Below are 16,318 nucleotides of genomic sequence, written 5' to 3'. Positions count from 1 at the left end.
ACCAAAAGTATATGCAACTATAAATATAGTTTAATGTTGTACAATTAGATGTTATGCAGCCTCTTTGCAAGTAATCATATTCGGATGTAATAGCAGCCCCTGGATATAGCCTTGTGCTCAGTTCCTAACAAACGTGTAAACAGACACTTGTTGTGTTTGGGTTCCTCTGCTGGTTTAATAACTTTAGAAGCCCAAGTATAAAACTGGAGGAGGGAAAGTTTTCAAACAAGTTTTGCACAAACCACATCGATGACACCAGGCAGATCGCAGCCGAACAACATTGTTTGACGGATTGTTTTACTCTCTGCAATTCACTCCCCTTCTTATCACTGATTGTATGAGCTCTACATCTCCCAAAAAGCTTTTTTTTCTAGAGATCAATCCCAAAACTATTTTTTGATTGCTACCTATCCAGCTATGTCAGATTAAAATATTAGTCTAGCAAACTTTTTATTACAAAGTGGTAATATTTTTGAGCACTGTTTTTTTTTTTTTTCCTCATATTGATTTTAATCAAGGACTGGCTGCGGAATAATTCTGAGTACTATTAATAGTCCAGGTTTCGGCTAATGTGCTCTTTAAATACCTGTAAATAACAAGCTGAGTTTTAGAGATCATTTTTGAGAAGTGTTGGTTTCTCCCAGGAGAGATCTGCCTCCCTGTATTCATTAAAGGTCCACAATTATTTCTGGCAGATGGAATTTTATATTTTGACATAAAACAACTGCTCTTCCAACCTGATTGCTGTTTATTTAATGCTGGCACATATAAAATATTACTTTACACAGTGCTGGAAAAAGATGCCTGAGCTCCTACATAACATGAGAAGAGACTAGTTGAAACAACAACTCAGCCTTATAGCGATTTCTTGATATAAGGAGCAATGATACAATATCAGCTTTTAGTAATCAGAAAGCTAACAATATAAATGTATAACTATATTTTTTAATGCAATATACAGTATAGGAAAAGGCTTCCCAAATCCAGTCCTCAGAGAGCCTTAACAGTGCATGTTTTCCCTATCTCCTTGTTGGAGCACAGGTGTAGTCATTACTGACTGACACAATGTAACAGATCCACAGGTGGTAGAATTATTTCAAGTGACCTGGAAAACCTGCACTGTTAGGGCTCTATGAGGACTGGATTTGGGAAACACTGGTATACAATAAACATGATCAGTGTGGATCTATGAATCTTTTGTAGGCGTACTTTGCCCGAGGCAAGAACCACTTATTTTTTTGCTCCCCAGTTGTGTCCATGTACTTGATAAACAGACCCAGCCCACGTCTATGACACGGCTCATATTGCAAGTGCCCCATAATGCAATGCATAACTGACAGTGAACGCTTCTTACAGCTAACTTGTTATTTTCCAAATATTTGTTGGGGGAAAAAAAAATAATGTTTTTTTAAAAAAAAAATAAAAAAAAAATCTAATATAATTGATGAACCCACCACACAATAAATCACTAGCAGGTTTTCAGTTTACAGCGCTCAAGAGAATTAATAATGTTGCAGACATTTCATCCAATGGGAAGCGTATCTAAGATAAAAACGCATGCAAGCGTTCAGGTTTCTCTTTTAAAATCTTCTGTAGTCTATGGAGACGTTTAGGCATTGTCTGCCATTGCTTTACAAGCGACAAAATGCCTCTGAAACATCAGGGGGAAATTTTTTTGGGGTGGACAAGACAAATATAGGTTATGTATGATACGGTATTTACAAATCAGACTCTCACCTCTGGATACGACCACTCCGGAGAGTAATCCGTCACCATAAACAATCGCCCGCTTTGTTGCAGCAACCCCAGGGTACTTTGTGCCGCCGCTGATACGACCTCAGCGACATGCATATAGGTCATGGTGGTGGCTCCCGTGTCAGAATTGTTCAGCTGCATACCGGATTGCTGAGGGCTACAACAAGGTATGCACATTTCAGCCTGAGCGTATACCGGTCTGTTCCCATCTTCTGCCTGAGGCAAGACGTTGCCGTCCCCGGCCACCAGTTGATGTCCATAAATAGTGTTACTCCCTCCTTCTACCGAGATAAAGTCATTGATAAGGTCAGAGAACTGGTTGCTGAAGGAGATATCAAAATGGTCTAGATTGAGCTCCATGTTGGAAGAGTTACTTAACGCCTGGTGAGCAACAGGATAGAGTCCTTGCACCATATTTCCCTGCAAAATAGGCAGGCCGTTGCCGTTCCTCATGGACGCGTTGTTTTCCGACTGCATATAGTGCTCGGCGTTGCAAGCCTGAAGATCCCCAGGTTTAAGAAGGTTTCCGTTCCCTTCTGCCTGCTGTGATGTCTCCATAGGAACCTCCTCAGCAGTCATCGCTTGAAAGTTTGCCTGGAACTGCATAAGTTGGAGAGAAGATGTTGACTCTATCCTACCATGGTCAATCGAACCGTTACAGTTGGTTGGTGTTTGACTGGACGCTTCGGTCTTGACGTTCTGAATCCCTAACGTGTTGACATATGCGTTGTTTGAGTCATTTATACTGTGGGAGTTCTGCTCCAGAGGAATTGGTTTGCTGGCATCTTGTAGAAAGAAGCTAGGGGAAGGGGTCTGATGGATGTGGGGACTCTGAACCGCCTGGTTAAAACTGGTTGAATAATCTTTGTTGGAATCGATCGCACTGAAATCCATTTGCTCCAACGTGGTGCTAGGACTAAGTCCTCCACCTGATGGGAGCAAGCTGGAACCTGGAGTGAGCGTTAGAGTATTCGATGACGTGGATGGAAAGCTCTCCTTTGATAACTGCTGCTCAAATGACGTGTCCTCCGTTTTTATCTCTTTAGCTAAAGTCGCGTTGAATGCGTAACTACGTTCTGTGCTGGATGACCTTCGTATGTTAGTGCTAATGTTGTCTTCTTTTAGACCGCTTCCACCGTACGTCTGCCCTTGTTTTGGGTTGTTGAGGAAACAGTCTGGGTCAAAATTCATAGTGGTTTCGGGTATCTTTCGGCTGTTATCAAGGGTGGTGGATAATACAAGCTCTTCTGAGACATTAGCAGACAACATTGATAAGCTGTCCGAGTTCCCTGCCGTAGGGAAGGCAAACTTGTGACCATCTGAACTCACCGCCAGTACGAGTCCCTGGGTGTTTGTGTCTGAGGACAAGAGGTGTTGATTGGGACCAGTGTTTGGCGACATCGTGTATACTGCTTCGTTTGTGACTTCGGACATAAACACAGTGGCGTTTTGAGAGAGGCTCCCCATGACTGAGGCAACGGCCATGCTAGAGACACCAGTGACAGCGGGACTGTCAGCCATGTCTGGGTCGCTATTTAAACCGCTGCTGATGGACACAGGTGAGTTCTGGGTAGTGTCGGGAACCTCCACTTGATTTGTTGACGAAACCTCCGTACTGTTTTGATGGAGCAGCACTGGCTTTGCCATTTTGCCATTTCTTTTCTCCCGGCTGGAGGATTTGCCGTGACTGTGCTCATTCTTGCCTTCTGAGACATCATTATTTTGTACCTCCGAGTGAGCACTGTATCCTCCTGTCCTTGGCTCGACCTTTGGTGAGATGATGCGATGTTTGGCACTGTTACATTTGTGATGCACACTGCTACCTGCACCTGCAATCAGCAAGAGGACAACGCATTAATACAGGGGCACAATCAGAACTCTGTATGCTCTATGTATTGGTTTCTAGATTGTATTCTTACTACAGATTTACTGACCTCTGTCATTCAGGTAGTTAACTGTAACATTGCTGAGATAGGCTTCTCTGTCAACTTACTAGATTTGCTGTTTGCAATGTATTTTATTTATGTTGAGATTCACTGTGACACGGGGAATAGTTTCCTTTGCTCATAGGGGACTGAATCTATTAATATAAGATTTGGTGCAAACGTGAAACAAATGTATAATGTGCTCCCTACTGCAAAATGTAAAGATATTAGAAGTCACCAGGGAATTGTACACAGGTCATGGAAGGGTCAATCTCTTTACACGGGTCACGGAAAGGCCGGTCTCTGCACACAGGTCACGGAAAGGCCGGTCTCTGCACACAGGTCACGGAAAGGCCGGTCTCTGCACACAGGTCACGGAAAGGCCGGTCTCTGCACACAGGTCACGGAAAGGCCGGTCTCTGCACACAGGTCACGAAAGGACCGGTTTCTTTACAGAAGTCACGGAAGTGCCAGTTTCTTTACACAGGTCATGGAAGGGCCAGGGTCGTTACACAGGTCATGGAAGGGCCATGGTCTATACACAGGTCATGGAAGGGCTAGGGTCCTTACACAGGTCATGGAAGGGCCAGCGTCTTTACACAGGTCATGGAAGGGCCAGCGTCTATACACAGGTCATGGAAGGGCCAGGGTCGTTACACAGGTCATGGAAGGGCCAGGGTCGTTACACAGGTCATGGAAGGGCCAGCGTCTATACACAGGTCATGGAAGGGCCAGGGTCTATACACAGGTCATGGAAGGGCCAGCGTCTTTACACAGGTCATGGAAGGGCCATGGTCTATACACAGGTCATGGAAGGGCCAGGGTCCTTACACAGGTCATGGAAGGGCCAGCGTCTTTACACAGGTCATGGAAGGGCCAGGGTCTATACACAGGTCATGGAAGGGCCAGCGTCTTTACACAGGTCATGGAAGGGCCAGGGTCTATACACAGGTCATGGAAGGGCCAGGGTCTATACACAGGTCATGGAAGGGCCAGGGTCGTTACACAGGTCATGGAAGGGCCAGGGTCTATACACAGGTCATGGAAGGGCCAGCGTCTATACACAGGTCATGGAAGGGCCAGCGTCTATACACAGGTCATGGAAGGGCCAGCGTCTTTACACAGGTCATGGAAGGGCCAGGGTCGTTACACAGGTCATGGAAGGGCCAGGGTCGTTACACAGGTCATGGAAGGGCCAGGGTCTATACACAGGTCATGGAAGGGCTAGGGTCGTTACACAGGTCATGGAAGGGCCAGGGTCCTTACATAGGTCATGGAAGGGCTAGGGTCGTTACACAGGTCATGGAAGGGCCAGGGTCCTTACACAGGTCATGGAAGGGCCAGGGTCCTTACATAGGTCATGGAAGGGCCAGGGTCCTTACATAGGTCATGGAAGGGCTAGGGTCGTTACACAGGTCATGGAAGGGCCAGGGTCGTTACACAGGTCATGGAAGGGCCAGGGTCCTTACACAGATCATGGAATTCTGAGCTCAAGTGTTATATTTTAACATGCAACACATAAGCAGTCATTTGTAACAAATAAATGAAACATATGAGTAATTCTACTATCGTTTTATTAAATTATGTTTTTGGTATACTTTCTTTCTTTTTTAATTCTATCTTTTCCTTTTGTAATATGAAAAAGGAGAGTTGCCTCACAGCTGTGTTCCATGAGCAGATCGCTGTGCGTGGAAGAGGTGCTAGGTTGGGGTTTGGAGCAACGGTGTTCAATAAACAGGTTAATGCCACCACTGGGTGTATTATGGACATTGCCATCTATTTCTGCATTAGTGAAGATTAGAAGCTAAAGGTATCGTTCAAACGAAGTGAGCAATATATATCATTATCTTTCTCACTCTTTGGGATTATGGAGGAATGTCCACAAATGGACACTGTACTGAGATATAATTATTTTTCTCATTTTCTCACATTACTAGTCCTCGAAGATAAGATATTTAATTGCACAAGAATTCACAGCACTCAGTGTTAAACTTTACCTATAAATACATGCAATAGAAAATAAAAATAAAAAAATCGTTAATGAAGGACAAAATGTAATTTCGAGGTATACCTGAAACTCTAGTTAAATTATATTTAAATTTAACAATATCATCTTCATCACCAACAACTGGGGATTTAGTTTACCAATTGGTTCCTGGTTTCAGCCAATCTGAGTTAGCCATACTCTGGATTGGTCTGCTTCAGTGTGTGGTCACAAAATGATTGGCTATCAGGATGAAACTCTGATCAAGTTTGAACAGACATTGAATGGAACGGGCATTAAATACGGTTCACTGATGACTGCTATGTTCCAATGTGTTTGGTCATTGGACGAAGACTCTGGTTGGGTGCCATAAAATCCGATTGTACTGGCCAGGTGAAAAACAGCCAGCAATTTCCAATCTATCTACACTCGGATGTAGGGTCAAATCTTTACAGTGATCCCATTGGTCAGTGATCAGGAGATCCCCTGGATCTGACCCTGTATGGTCAACTTCAGATATAGCTCTCTAAGATTACCTGAGACACTACTTTGGAATTACTTAGGCTACATCTGTTTGCAAATTCTTTTTGGGTTCTTCTAAGAGGCTACCATGGCTAACTTCCAGAGAAGAATGTGGTTTCTCTTTCATTTTTCTGTCCTAATCAGCATCAATCTCCCAATTAAACTATTATCTTATGACTACGCTACACCAGTATTTCATATAAGCTGCTTTTGATGACTGAGTAACGAGGCTTCTGTGAATTACTCTTGTGTTATATTACACAGAAGGATGGCCTATGAATCTTTTAAACTTCTTCCTCTAATTGATTAGAAAGACATAGGAACCTTAATTGTTGTATAATAATTATTATTATTATTACCAGTTACTTATGTAATGCCTATATTATGCGAGAATAGTTAATCACTTCCTGCCCAGTGGAGCTTACAATCTAAAATCGCTGGCACACATATACACTAGGGCAGTGTTGGCCAACCTGTGACACTCCAGGTGTTTGTGAAACTACAAGTCCCAGCATACCCTTCCAGCAATAAGCTGCTATATATTGGCAAACCATGCTGGGACTTGTAGTTTCACAACACCTGGAGTGTCACAGGTTAGCCAACAATGCACTAGGGCCAACTTTGTCTGAAGCCAATTAACCCACCAGTATGTCTTTGGAGTTTGGGAGGACACCCACGAAAATACGTGGAGAACATACAAACTCCACACAGATAGCCTTGTCGTAAGTGAACTCATGACCCCAGTACTGAGAGGCGGCAATGCTATCCACTGTGCCACTGTGCTGACCCAAAAGAAAATGAAAGGTAATCCTTTCTTACGAATGGTTATGATGATTTGTGTCAAGAAGCTGGTACGGTTTTGAGTGCTTGGAATGAAAGTAAAACAAAAATACAAAACAATTATTTTAAAATTCAATGTAAAATCCATCTATTCATACAGGGAAGGCAAGGCACATGCAAAATGCACAAAACGAGTGAAACGGATTGCAAGCTCTTGCACTCAAGATGCATAGCTACTAGTGCTAAAACAAATTGTAGGACTGGTACCAAGGTTTGTCTTACAATGCATCTCAAGGGGAAGATTTATACCATCACAGAATGCATGTAAAAATACTTTATGAAAAAGAAGAACCCCCCCAAAAATGAATAAAATAAATAGAATGCGCTTAAAAAGCGCTGTCTGTCCACTCTATTAAGAATGATAAGTAAATAGATACTAGAGATCTGAAGCCGGAAACACTGCTGCAAACAGCACCATTATTTTGGATTGATCCAAGTCAATGACTTGAGATGTCGGACATACTGCAGATTCGAGGTGAAAGTAAGATAGCAAAGGTTACTCTCTAAATAATGGAAAATATGTCTCCAGTTTTCCCAGCTTTTAATTCTATAATAATTCTATTAAAGAGTGTATCTAACCTACGTCAGTAGATAGGTTGCAGGTTTAAATTGAAAAAAAAAAAGCCAATGTGTCTTTTTTACTTATATCATAAAACAACAACAAAGGTTATATGCTTCCATGTGTTGTTAGAATTAAAAATATTCTACGTCTTGGATAGATTTGCAATAGATAAGATAACATGATACGTGCATATTATGTGTATAGAACAAAAAAATGACATGATAAAAATAATCTAAAATATGCAAAAACCAAGTAAAAAAATCAAACATATGGAATATTAATCTTAACCATCCATCAGTGTTATATTTAATCATTTTCGCTCAATCACTGTTCCCTTCCATACATGTCGTGTGCTTTCCCCTGAAGCTTATCAATATATTGCATAAGTGTAGCAAAACAATCAGACTAATATCCAAGAACTTGGTTGTAGTAAAACAATACCAAAACGCATGCTGCTGGATAAATTATTATTATTATTTTGTTGGTATTTGAGCATGTTAGCCACTAGAGGGCGCTGATGAATCCTGAAAGACACCACACGACTAACAGTCAGTTTGGTTACTATGTGTCAATACAACATATTTCAATGTTTATCGTTTGCTTAGTAATGCAACAGTTGCATGCATAGAAATGTAACCCTTGCTAACACTGCATTGTCAGTGTACATAAAGCAAAGCAGGTTTTAAAAATGGGACAAGTTCATTTCAGCGCCGATTCTTTTTTATTTTGCGGTCATTGATAGCTCAGAGGAATTACTTAGAAATAATTGGTATTCCATTTGGATTCGCTGGATAAAAGCCGTCAGCTGTTAGATAACAATATTTTCACCTTTGGTTGGTTTGCTATAACCAGTTTGTTTTAAGGTTGCCATACACGGGCTGAATGGTTGATGGGATTGGCTGTAAAGATTTGCAGTTCAGCGCTATGGCCAAAACATCTGAATCCATTACTGCGGTCAGATGAGGAGAATACGTGGTAAGAAGCAGTCATTATCCGGTCAGAATTACCGTCCGTTCCATCAACATCCGATAGATCTCGATCATATCTTGAGCGGTCTATTTGGGACCAATATATGCTGCAATGTGCTGCCAATTATGTCAAACTTGAAATATATATTGATACCTCTACATTAAATCTATCTATCCATCCATCTCATATCTATCTAACTATCCATCTCATATCTATCTATCTATCTATCCATCTCATATCTATCTAACTACCCATCTCATATCTATCTATCTATCCATCTCATATCTATCTAACTACCCATCTCATATCTATCTATCTATCTATCCATCTCATATCTATCTAACTACCCATCTTATATCTATCTATCTATCTATCTATCCATCTCATATCTATCTAACTACCCATCTTATATCTATCTATCTATCCATCTCATATCTATCTAACTACCCATCTTATATCTATCTATCTATCCATCTCATATCTATCTAACTACCCATCTTATATCTATCTATCTATCTATCCATCTCATATCTATCTAACTACCCATCTTATATCTATCTATCTATCCATCTCATATCTAACTAACTACCCATCTTATATCTATCTATCTATTATCTATCTAACTACCCATCTTATATCTATCTATCCATTTCATATCTAACTAACTACCCATCTTAAATCTATCTATCTATCTATCCATCTCATATCTATCTAACTACCCATCTTATATCTATCTATCCATCTCATATCTATCTAACTACCCATCTTAAATCTATCTATCTAACTACCCATCTTAAATCTATCTATCTATCTATCTATCCATCTCATATCTATCTAACTATCCATCTCATATCTATCTATCTATCCATCTCATATCTATCTAACTATCCATCTCATATCTATCTAACTATCCATCTCATATCTATCTATCTCATATCTATCTATTTCAAATCTATCTCATATCTATCTCATATCTATCTATCCTTCTTATATCTATCTATCTCATTTCTATCTGTCTATCTCATATATATCTTTCTATCTATCGATCTATCCTTCTCATATCTATCTATCTAATATCTATCTATCTATCTATCTATCCTTCTCATATCTATCTCTCATATCTATCCATCTCATTTCTATCTATCCTTCTCATATCTATCTATCTAATATCTATCTATCATCTATCTATCCTTCTCATATCTATCTATCTAATATCTATCTATCCTTCTCATATCTATCTATCTAATATCTATCTATCTATCTATCCTTCTCATATCTATCTATCTAATATCTATCTATCCATCTCATATTTATCTATCTCTCATATCTATCTATCTATCCATCTCATATTTATCTATATATCAGTCTCATATCTATCTCACATCTACCTAATATCTATCTCTCTCATATCTGTCCATTTCACCTAATATGTGTCTATCAATCAGTCACATTCTCTGTAGTGCTGTGAACATTCCAATGATGTGATCTGCTACACATTGTTCTATCCTTTGTTATCTCACATGGATGAACAGGAGATAAACCATAACATAAGACCCTTGTCAAACACACCTAAAAAATTAAAAACAATTTCCACATCTTTCAAGATACGGAATCAGAATATTCTGACAAAATCTAAATTAAAATTATATTTATTTAATGTACTTAAACTACGGTGGGAGAAAATGAAAACACTGTTTTCACAGGATGAGAAAAGCCACTTATGAGGTGCATACAGGGGGCACTTTCTAAGGTAACAAAAGTCAATGAATCAGCGAAACAAAAACAATATATGGGCTGATAAATAGATGGAAATCGTATATAAATATTTATTTATGTATTTTGCTTGTTCCTTAGTTGCACCCTGCAATTGTTTTTGTGATGATGCCAATTTCAGTGCTAAATGCAAAAGTTAATTTCAAAAACACTAAATTAGATATTTTGATGGCAGTTGTCATAAATAATTGCATGACGTTATGATTTATCTCATAGCCCTTTAAATGTGCAATAATAATCATACTGAAGCTGCGAGAGATTACACAGACCACAGCCTGCAAAGCCCCTCTGAATATTGTTTTCAATCTGTGTGCACATTATCTGCACAACCAAACTGAGATATGTTCCTTTTTTGGCTTGTGGGCAATTGTGTTGTTGAATCTGCAAGTATATGAATAATTTGTGCATGGAAGCAAAAGGCCAGCGAGATACCAATGAATTTATGTGAGCAAGAAAGAAAAAAAACAAAACACCATTATGTCTGTGCAACAGTAATATAGGCTGCTCCTAATAATACCGCTGAACGCTCGTGCAATAAATATGTAGTAGTGAAATAGTACAAACTCAGGTCATTAAACAGCTAACACAGTTCCCACTGGCTGTTTGGGAGAAAATATAAATAACTAAATATAAACTAAAACAAAAACAAAAAGGAAAAAAAAACCTAAATAAATAAATAAATAGTAACCGGGAAAACAGTAAAAAAAAAAAGCACAACAAAATCTATTCTTAGAACTAATATGATTACCCTGTGTACAAAACACATGAATATTCTGAATATAAATCAACCGCGTGGTATCTGTCCAGTCTGCTTTAAGATTAAAATGCTCTCTGAGCATTTTGTTGAAAATAAAACACTAATGAAATACAATCTTTCCTGAACAGAGCAATTGTAATAAACATTTTGACATTTGTCTGATGGAAAATGTACAGCAAGAGCAATTGTATTGACTCTCTGGGATTCAATGTAGTTAATCGACCACTGCAATTAAATTGGAATTTGCTTCCTATAAGAACTACTAATAATGTCACAAATATGCAGACAAAAGACAAGCGCTCACCATAACTGAATATATTCAAATATTGAATCATTTGGAAGCTGTCCTTTGCACTCTGCGTTATGGATAGGAGGCGTGTAACTAATGTGGCACCTGGTAGGATTGGTTGTGGCTCCTGTCCAATCAGGCGCTGCATAAATGACACGCCCCCAGTCTGGACAGATCTGAATTACCAGCCCAGACCTGGCTGGGGCACGGAAAGCTCTTTGTTCCTAATAATATTGCCTGTAATATGGTAATGGTGATGGTCCAGAGTGGGGTAGAACCTCAGCCATGCAATAATTAAGTCAGCACTTTTGAAAGAGAGGGGGGTTCTCTTAAGTGGATAGCCCTCTTAAAGCAGCAATCCTATGAAATAAACAAACATAAATCACTGTTGTCAGATATTAAAAGGATGTTGGTATTTACCATTTTCATTGCTTGCTTTTTTCAGGCTGCTACTAAAGATGTATGATTCTGGACTACCATGGCAACCACAGTCACTTGGCACATAATGTGGTGAACAGTGGGGTTTTGGAATGCCCCTCTGAGATCTGTCTGCACTGTGACATCCTACTTCTTTCCCCTTTGCCATCACATGACATGCTGAGAGCTGTGAGCCTGTGTCTGTATAGCAGATTGACTGTGTCAAAACAGATATTTTTAAATGGAGATAATGATTTGTAGGAAAATAGCTAAGAAAATTGCTTGCTTAGAAAGTACTTAACTTACTATTTAAAGAAAAAAATATGTGGGATTACTGTTTTAATTACCCTTCTTCTGTCATTTCTAGGATAATCGTTATGAAATGCAGTAAAAATTATGAAATGCAGCAAAAATTATTCAGTAAAAAAGGGGGGGGGGGCAGATCCCCCCACAGCCCAGCCTGCCCCTGTGGGTAAGTGTTACAGCTCCTGCGTGCAAAGTATAATACACCTTCACATTTCTCAGCTACCACCAGTCGGAAAAAAGCCACTTATTGATGTGAGTGATTGGTGATTTTCAATGACTGCTATTTCCTCAGGTGTAGACTGGGGCCTGGACTCAAACTGATCATACAATGAAACAAGATTGTGACGTTGTATTCCTTTCACATTATAAAAACATTTTAAAATCAATTTGCAAGAAGTGCATAAGAACATCTAAAAATTAAAATGAAGGCTGTAATTAACTTTTTTTTTTTTACATTACTTGCAAATTTATTGTCATTCTTAAATAGCAATTTCTAAGGGATTTCAATTGTTATCAATAATTGTCCTTAAAATTGCGCACAATTGTCCCTACTCTGGCACCCTAGGCATTGTCATTGGGGCACAGGATTTTATCCTTTTTTGTAAATTTGGGCTTATTTAATAACAAGGTGCATAGAGCACATTTTTAGTCCATGTAATAGAAACCAATCATACATTTGCTCTTATTAGTATATTCTGACCCAGGCCAATGAAAGCTAACATCTGATTGGTTGCTATGGACAACAGCTCCTGAATGGCTTTCTTCCTCCATGTTATTAAATAGGCCTTCTGAGGAGAATGGCTGCGTACATTGCTAGACCATGGCTATTTGTGAGAACCCTGTTACATCTCTATAGTTACCTAAGTTGCCAGTGCAGAGACAGTTGTGCGTCCGAGGTTGTGGTTTGCTCTGGTGACTGTCGAGTATCTGCTGAACAAGGTGCTCCACAGAAAACCCTGAACCGCTGTTCCCATTGCTGCATGTCCACTTAATACCGTGAACTGTGGAGAGAATATTGGAGGCCACAGTCAGAAACAGCTTTTTTAATTTTCTTTTTCATTAATCCCATTAAAGTCTATTCCCCGTCTCCACACACAGTGGAGGCAGCCATTTTGTCGGAGCCCAGAACGGTGAATCGGATAGGCTACATTCATACAGACATTAGTGCAGTCCATAAAATGGCTGCCGCCACTGTGTGCAAATGAGTGCTTGTTAAATAGCTTTTACTTAAAGGGAAATTATCAAGATATAACAAGTGTCAAGTTTTCTAAAGATACAGCCTTTTTCAACAACATATCCCATCTTCCAAATACTCCATTCATTGTACTTAAGCTTGGTGTTAGGCCATTATAGAGTCTACTCTATGGAGTTATAACAGAGGTTTTATTTGATCTGATTGGTTGTGTGCTGGTAAGCTTCTGATACATCTTTAGAGATCTGCAATACAAGCCAAATACAGCCTAACAATTATTAAACTATGCAGATGTTTAGGGAGTGAGTGAAGTTGTGGCAAATCACTACTGCTTAAGGTTTTTTTTGGGGAGAAATGTAGACACATATTAATGCATAGATCCCAAGTGCCCGATATGCAAACTTTGAAAGGGGTGGATTTTGTTCTGAAATGGGGAGTAGCTTGATTAAAACGTGAGCCTGAAAAGTGTACGTGTTTGGGCCTTTATAAAGGAAAACGTGCTTATGTGATAGTAATATACAGTGAATAAATATTACATCATGACATGCAAACCCTGTGTGTAAAAATACATGCTGTGAATCAGGAAAAGCGTAATAGGTCATGATGTTACTTGCTTGTTTCACTTTATAATCTTCTATTGAGATAATAACAAAGGTATTCCTAATGAAATAAAGATAATCTGTTGCTACTACGCACAGACAGGAAGAGAATTGCTAAACTTGTCACATTGGAAAAATGTCTTCCAAGAAAATCTGCAGCAAATACAAATCTGGATCAGCAAAGAACACGACAACCAGGTTATGTAAACATTCATTTAATTAGACATTTGTTTTAGAAAGTTCCCCTTTAAAGCTGATGTGTGATCAGGAAATTCATGACATTTTGCATTCACATTGGATACATCCGGTTGTTGTCAGTCTGCAGGATGGAGCCACATGAACTGTTACTATCGTTTCGTGGGGCCTGCTCGGTTCTGCTACTACCGTGACCCCTGACAGCTGCAACACTCCGGCTTCCTCATTGTCATTAGTCTGCGGACTACTGAGATCTCCCCTTATCCATCCTGTCTCCATTCGTTCCTGTCATCATTGAGCTTGTGTAACCTGTACATGGGTCCAAGATTTCACACAAGCACAGGAGGTCTCACCAAACATAGCTGTGGATGAATAGATTATTTTATACCCAACCGGGAGGAATATTTTGCATCAAGAATTACACTCCTGTGTCACCATGACCACATGTATTCAATAAACAAGACCCCCCCGATGACATCACTCTTTTTCAAACTAGTCTCACTGGGTCCTAAATATTTAAAAATATAATTCTGATTTAGTTTTTCATTCCTGATATGTATTTATTGCAGTAATGCTTGCATTTAATGTTTTATGCAGTTGGTTAATGTAAGATAAAAACAATAAACAAACACAATACAGCAGAAGACATTGCAGAATGCCGCTTCTCCTTGTACGCACGCCTACAGCGTACCTAACTGTGCGCAGTGTTTGCAGGCGCAGCCATGTGTGCGTTCCGTGCTCTAGCTACAAGGTCTGAGGCCCTTTAAATGACCTGTAGCTGAGATTAGACATTTTAGTGGTTACTTAAACTCGACCTTTCATATTAAACAACTGTGGCAAACACAGCAATGTGTTTTATTTCTCTGTGAGGTATTTCAGTATTTAATCAATTAACACCATGGATTTTAGCGCTCAAGTTCAAGCAAAATAAATTGTGTGATTACAGCTTCCCAGCGGAATTCTAACTCACCGCCACCTCTAGGCAGCTACTTATGGAACTACAAATCCCAGCATGCCCTGGGAGATATAGGTTAGCAGAATTTGGAACGATCCAGCGGTGTTTGTTTACTAACAAAGTACAAAGGTGCAATAACTTACAGCAACCAATCAGCAAATAGCTTTGACTGATCTCGTGTAAGGTAATGAAAGTAACTTTCTGATTGGCCGCTGTGGGTTACTGGACATTTGCATTTTCTTAGTAAATAACATTGGGTGACTGGTGATACTATATCTGGATTGCCGACAGCTTCCCCCCCTCCCGGGCAGGCTGGGGGGTATTCTTGTTGCTGACTGAAAGGTTTATCAACATAATAGTCACAGTTTGTACTTTTTGGTTCATGAATAATATTTCATAATGCCCTTTTGATACTGCAGAGCACTTTCTCACAGTACAGCATGACAGCCCATTATCTTCTTGGTAAAAGAGGGTTAATGAATCATGGAAGAGATAATTTATGTGCTAGTAATGTCATTTTTCAATGTCAAGTGCTACTTGCTAGGAAATTATCTAAATTAATTTAAGATTAGGTGATACATATTTTCAGCACAATGTGCATTCTTCTGAGGAGCGCCTGAGAACCCTGATTGAGAGCTGAGTCAACTTACTGAAACTTACTTGACTGGTCTCAGAGTCCCCGTGTACAGTGTATACTGGATGCTGTACTATTCTTATAATAGGAGGAGGTGTTGGAGTGGGCGGAAACTGCCCCAGTGCTCCATGCAGGGGCAAACAGTGCATTGCTGGCCCCCTAGTAGAATCTGCATAGGGGATCCCCTTCTACTGTCACCACCTCACACTCCCCCATCTGCTGTCACCACCTCACACCCGCCCCTTATTCTGTCACCACCTCACACTCCCCCTTCTGCCGTCACCACCTCACACTCCACCTTCTGCCGTCACCACCTCACACTCCACCTTCTGCCGTCACCACCTCACACTCCACCTTCTGCCGTCACCACCTCACACCCCCCCCTTCTGCCGTCACCACCTCACACCCCCCCCCTTCTGCCGTCACCACCTCACACTCCCCCATCTGCTGTCACCACCTCACACCCGCCCCTTATTCTGTCACCACCTCACACTCCCCCTTCTGCCGTCACCACCTCACACTCCACCTTCTGCCGTCACCACCTCACACTCCACCTTCTGCCGTCACCACCTCACACCCCCCCCTTCTGCCGTCACCACCTCACACCCCCCCCTTCTGCCGTCACCACCTCACACTCCCCCATC

The 16,318-nt window shown here is 40.3% G+C and overlaps 1 protein-coding gene across 4 annotated transcripts in view; it reads right to left on the bottom strand.

Moving 5' to 3' along the window:
* Positions 1–16,318, bottom strand: part of CAMTA1 (calmodulin binding transcription activator 1) — a 1,141,371-nt gene that overhangs the window by 148,875 nt on the left and 976,178 nt on the right. For 3 of the 4 annotated variants that reach the window (XM_075190128.1, XM_075190126.1, XM_075190127.1), the window contains exons 7-8: positions 12,960–13,100; positions 1,738–3,584 (exon numbers count right to left, since the gene is read on the bottom strand). In XM_075190128.1, coding sequence (XP_075046229.1) covers positions 1,738–3,584; positions 12,960–13,100 — 1,988 coding nt within the window. The remainder of the gene's footprint in view (positions 1–1,737; positions 3,585–12,959; positions 13,101–16,318) is intronic. The other variant, XM_075190129.1, reaches the window with a different exon arrangement.

This window comes from Mixophyes fleayi, chromosome 11 (assembly GCF_038048845.1).
Source record: "Mixophyes fleayi isolate aMixFle1 chromosome 11, aMixFle1.hap1, whole genome shotgun sequence".
Classification (NCBI taxonomy): domain Eukaryota; kingdom Metazoa; phylum Chordata; class Amphibia; order Anura; family Limnodynastidae; genus Mixophyes; species Mixophyes fleayi.
The sequence above is the reverse complement of the archived record's forward strand: the minus strand, read 5'-3'. Positions and strand labels throughout refer to the sequence as shown.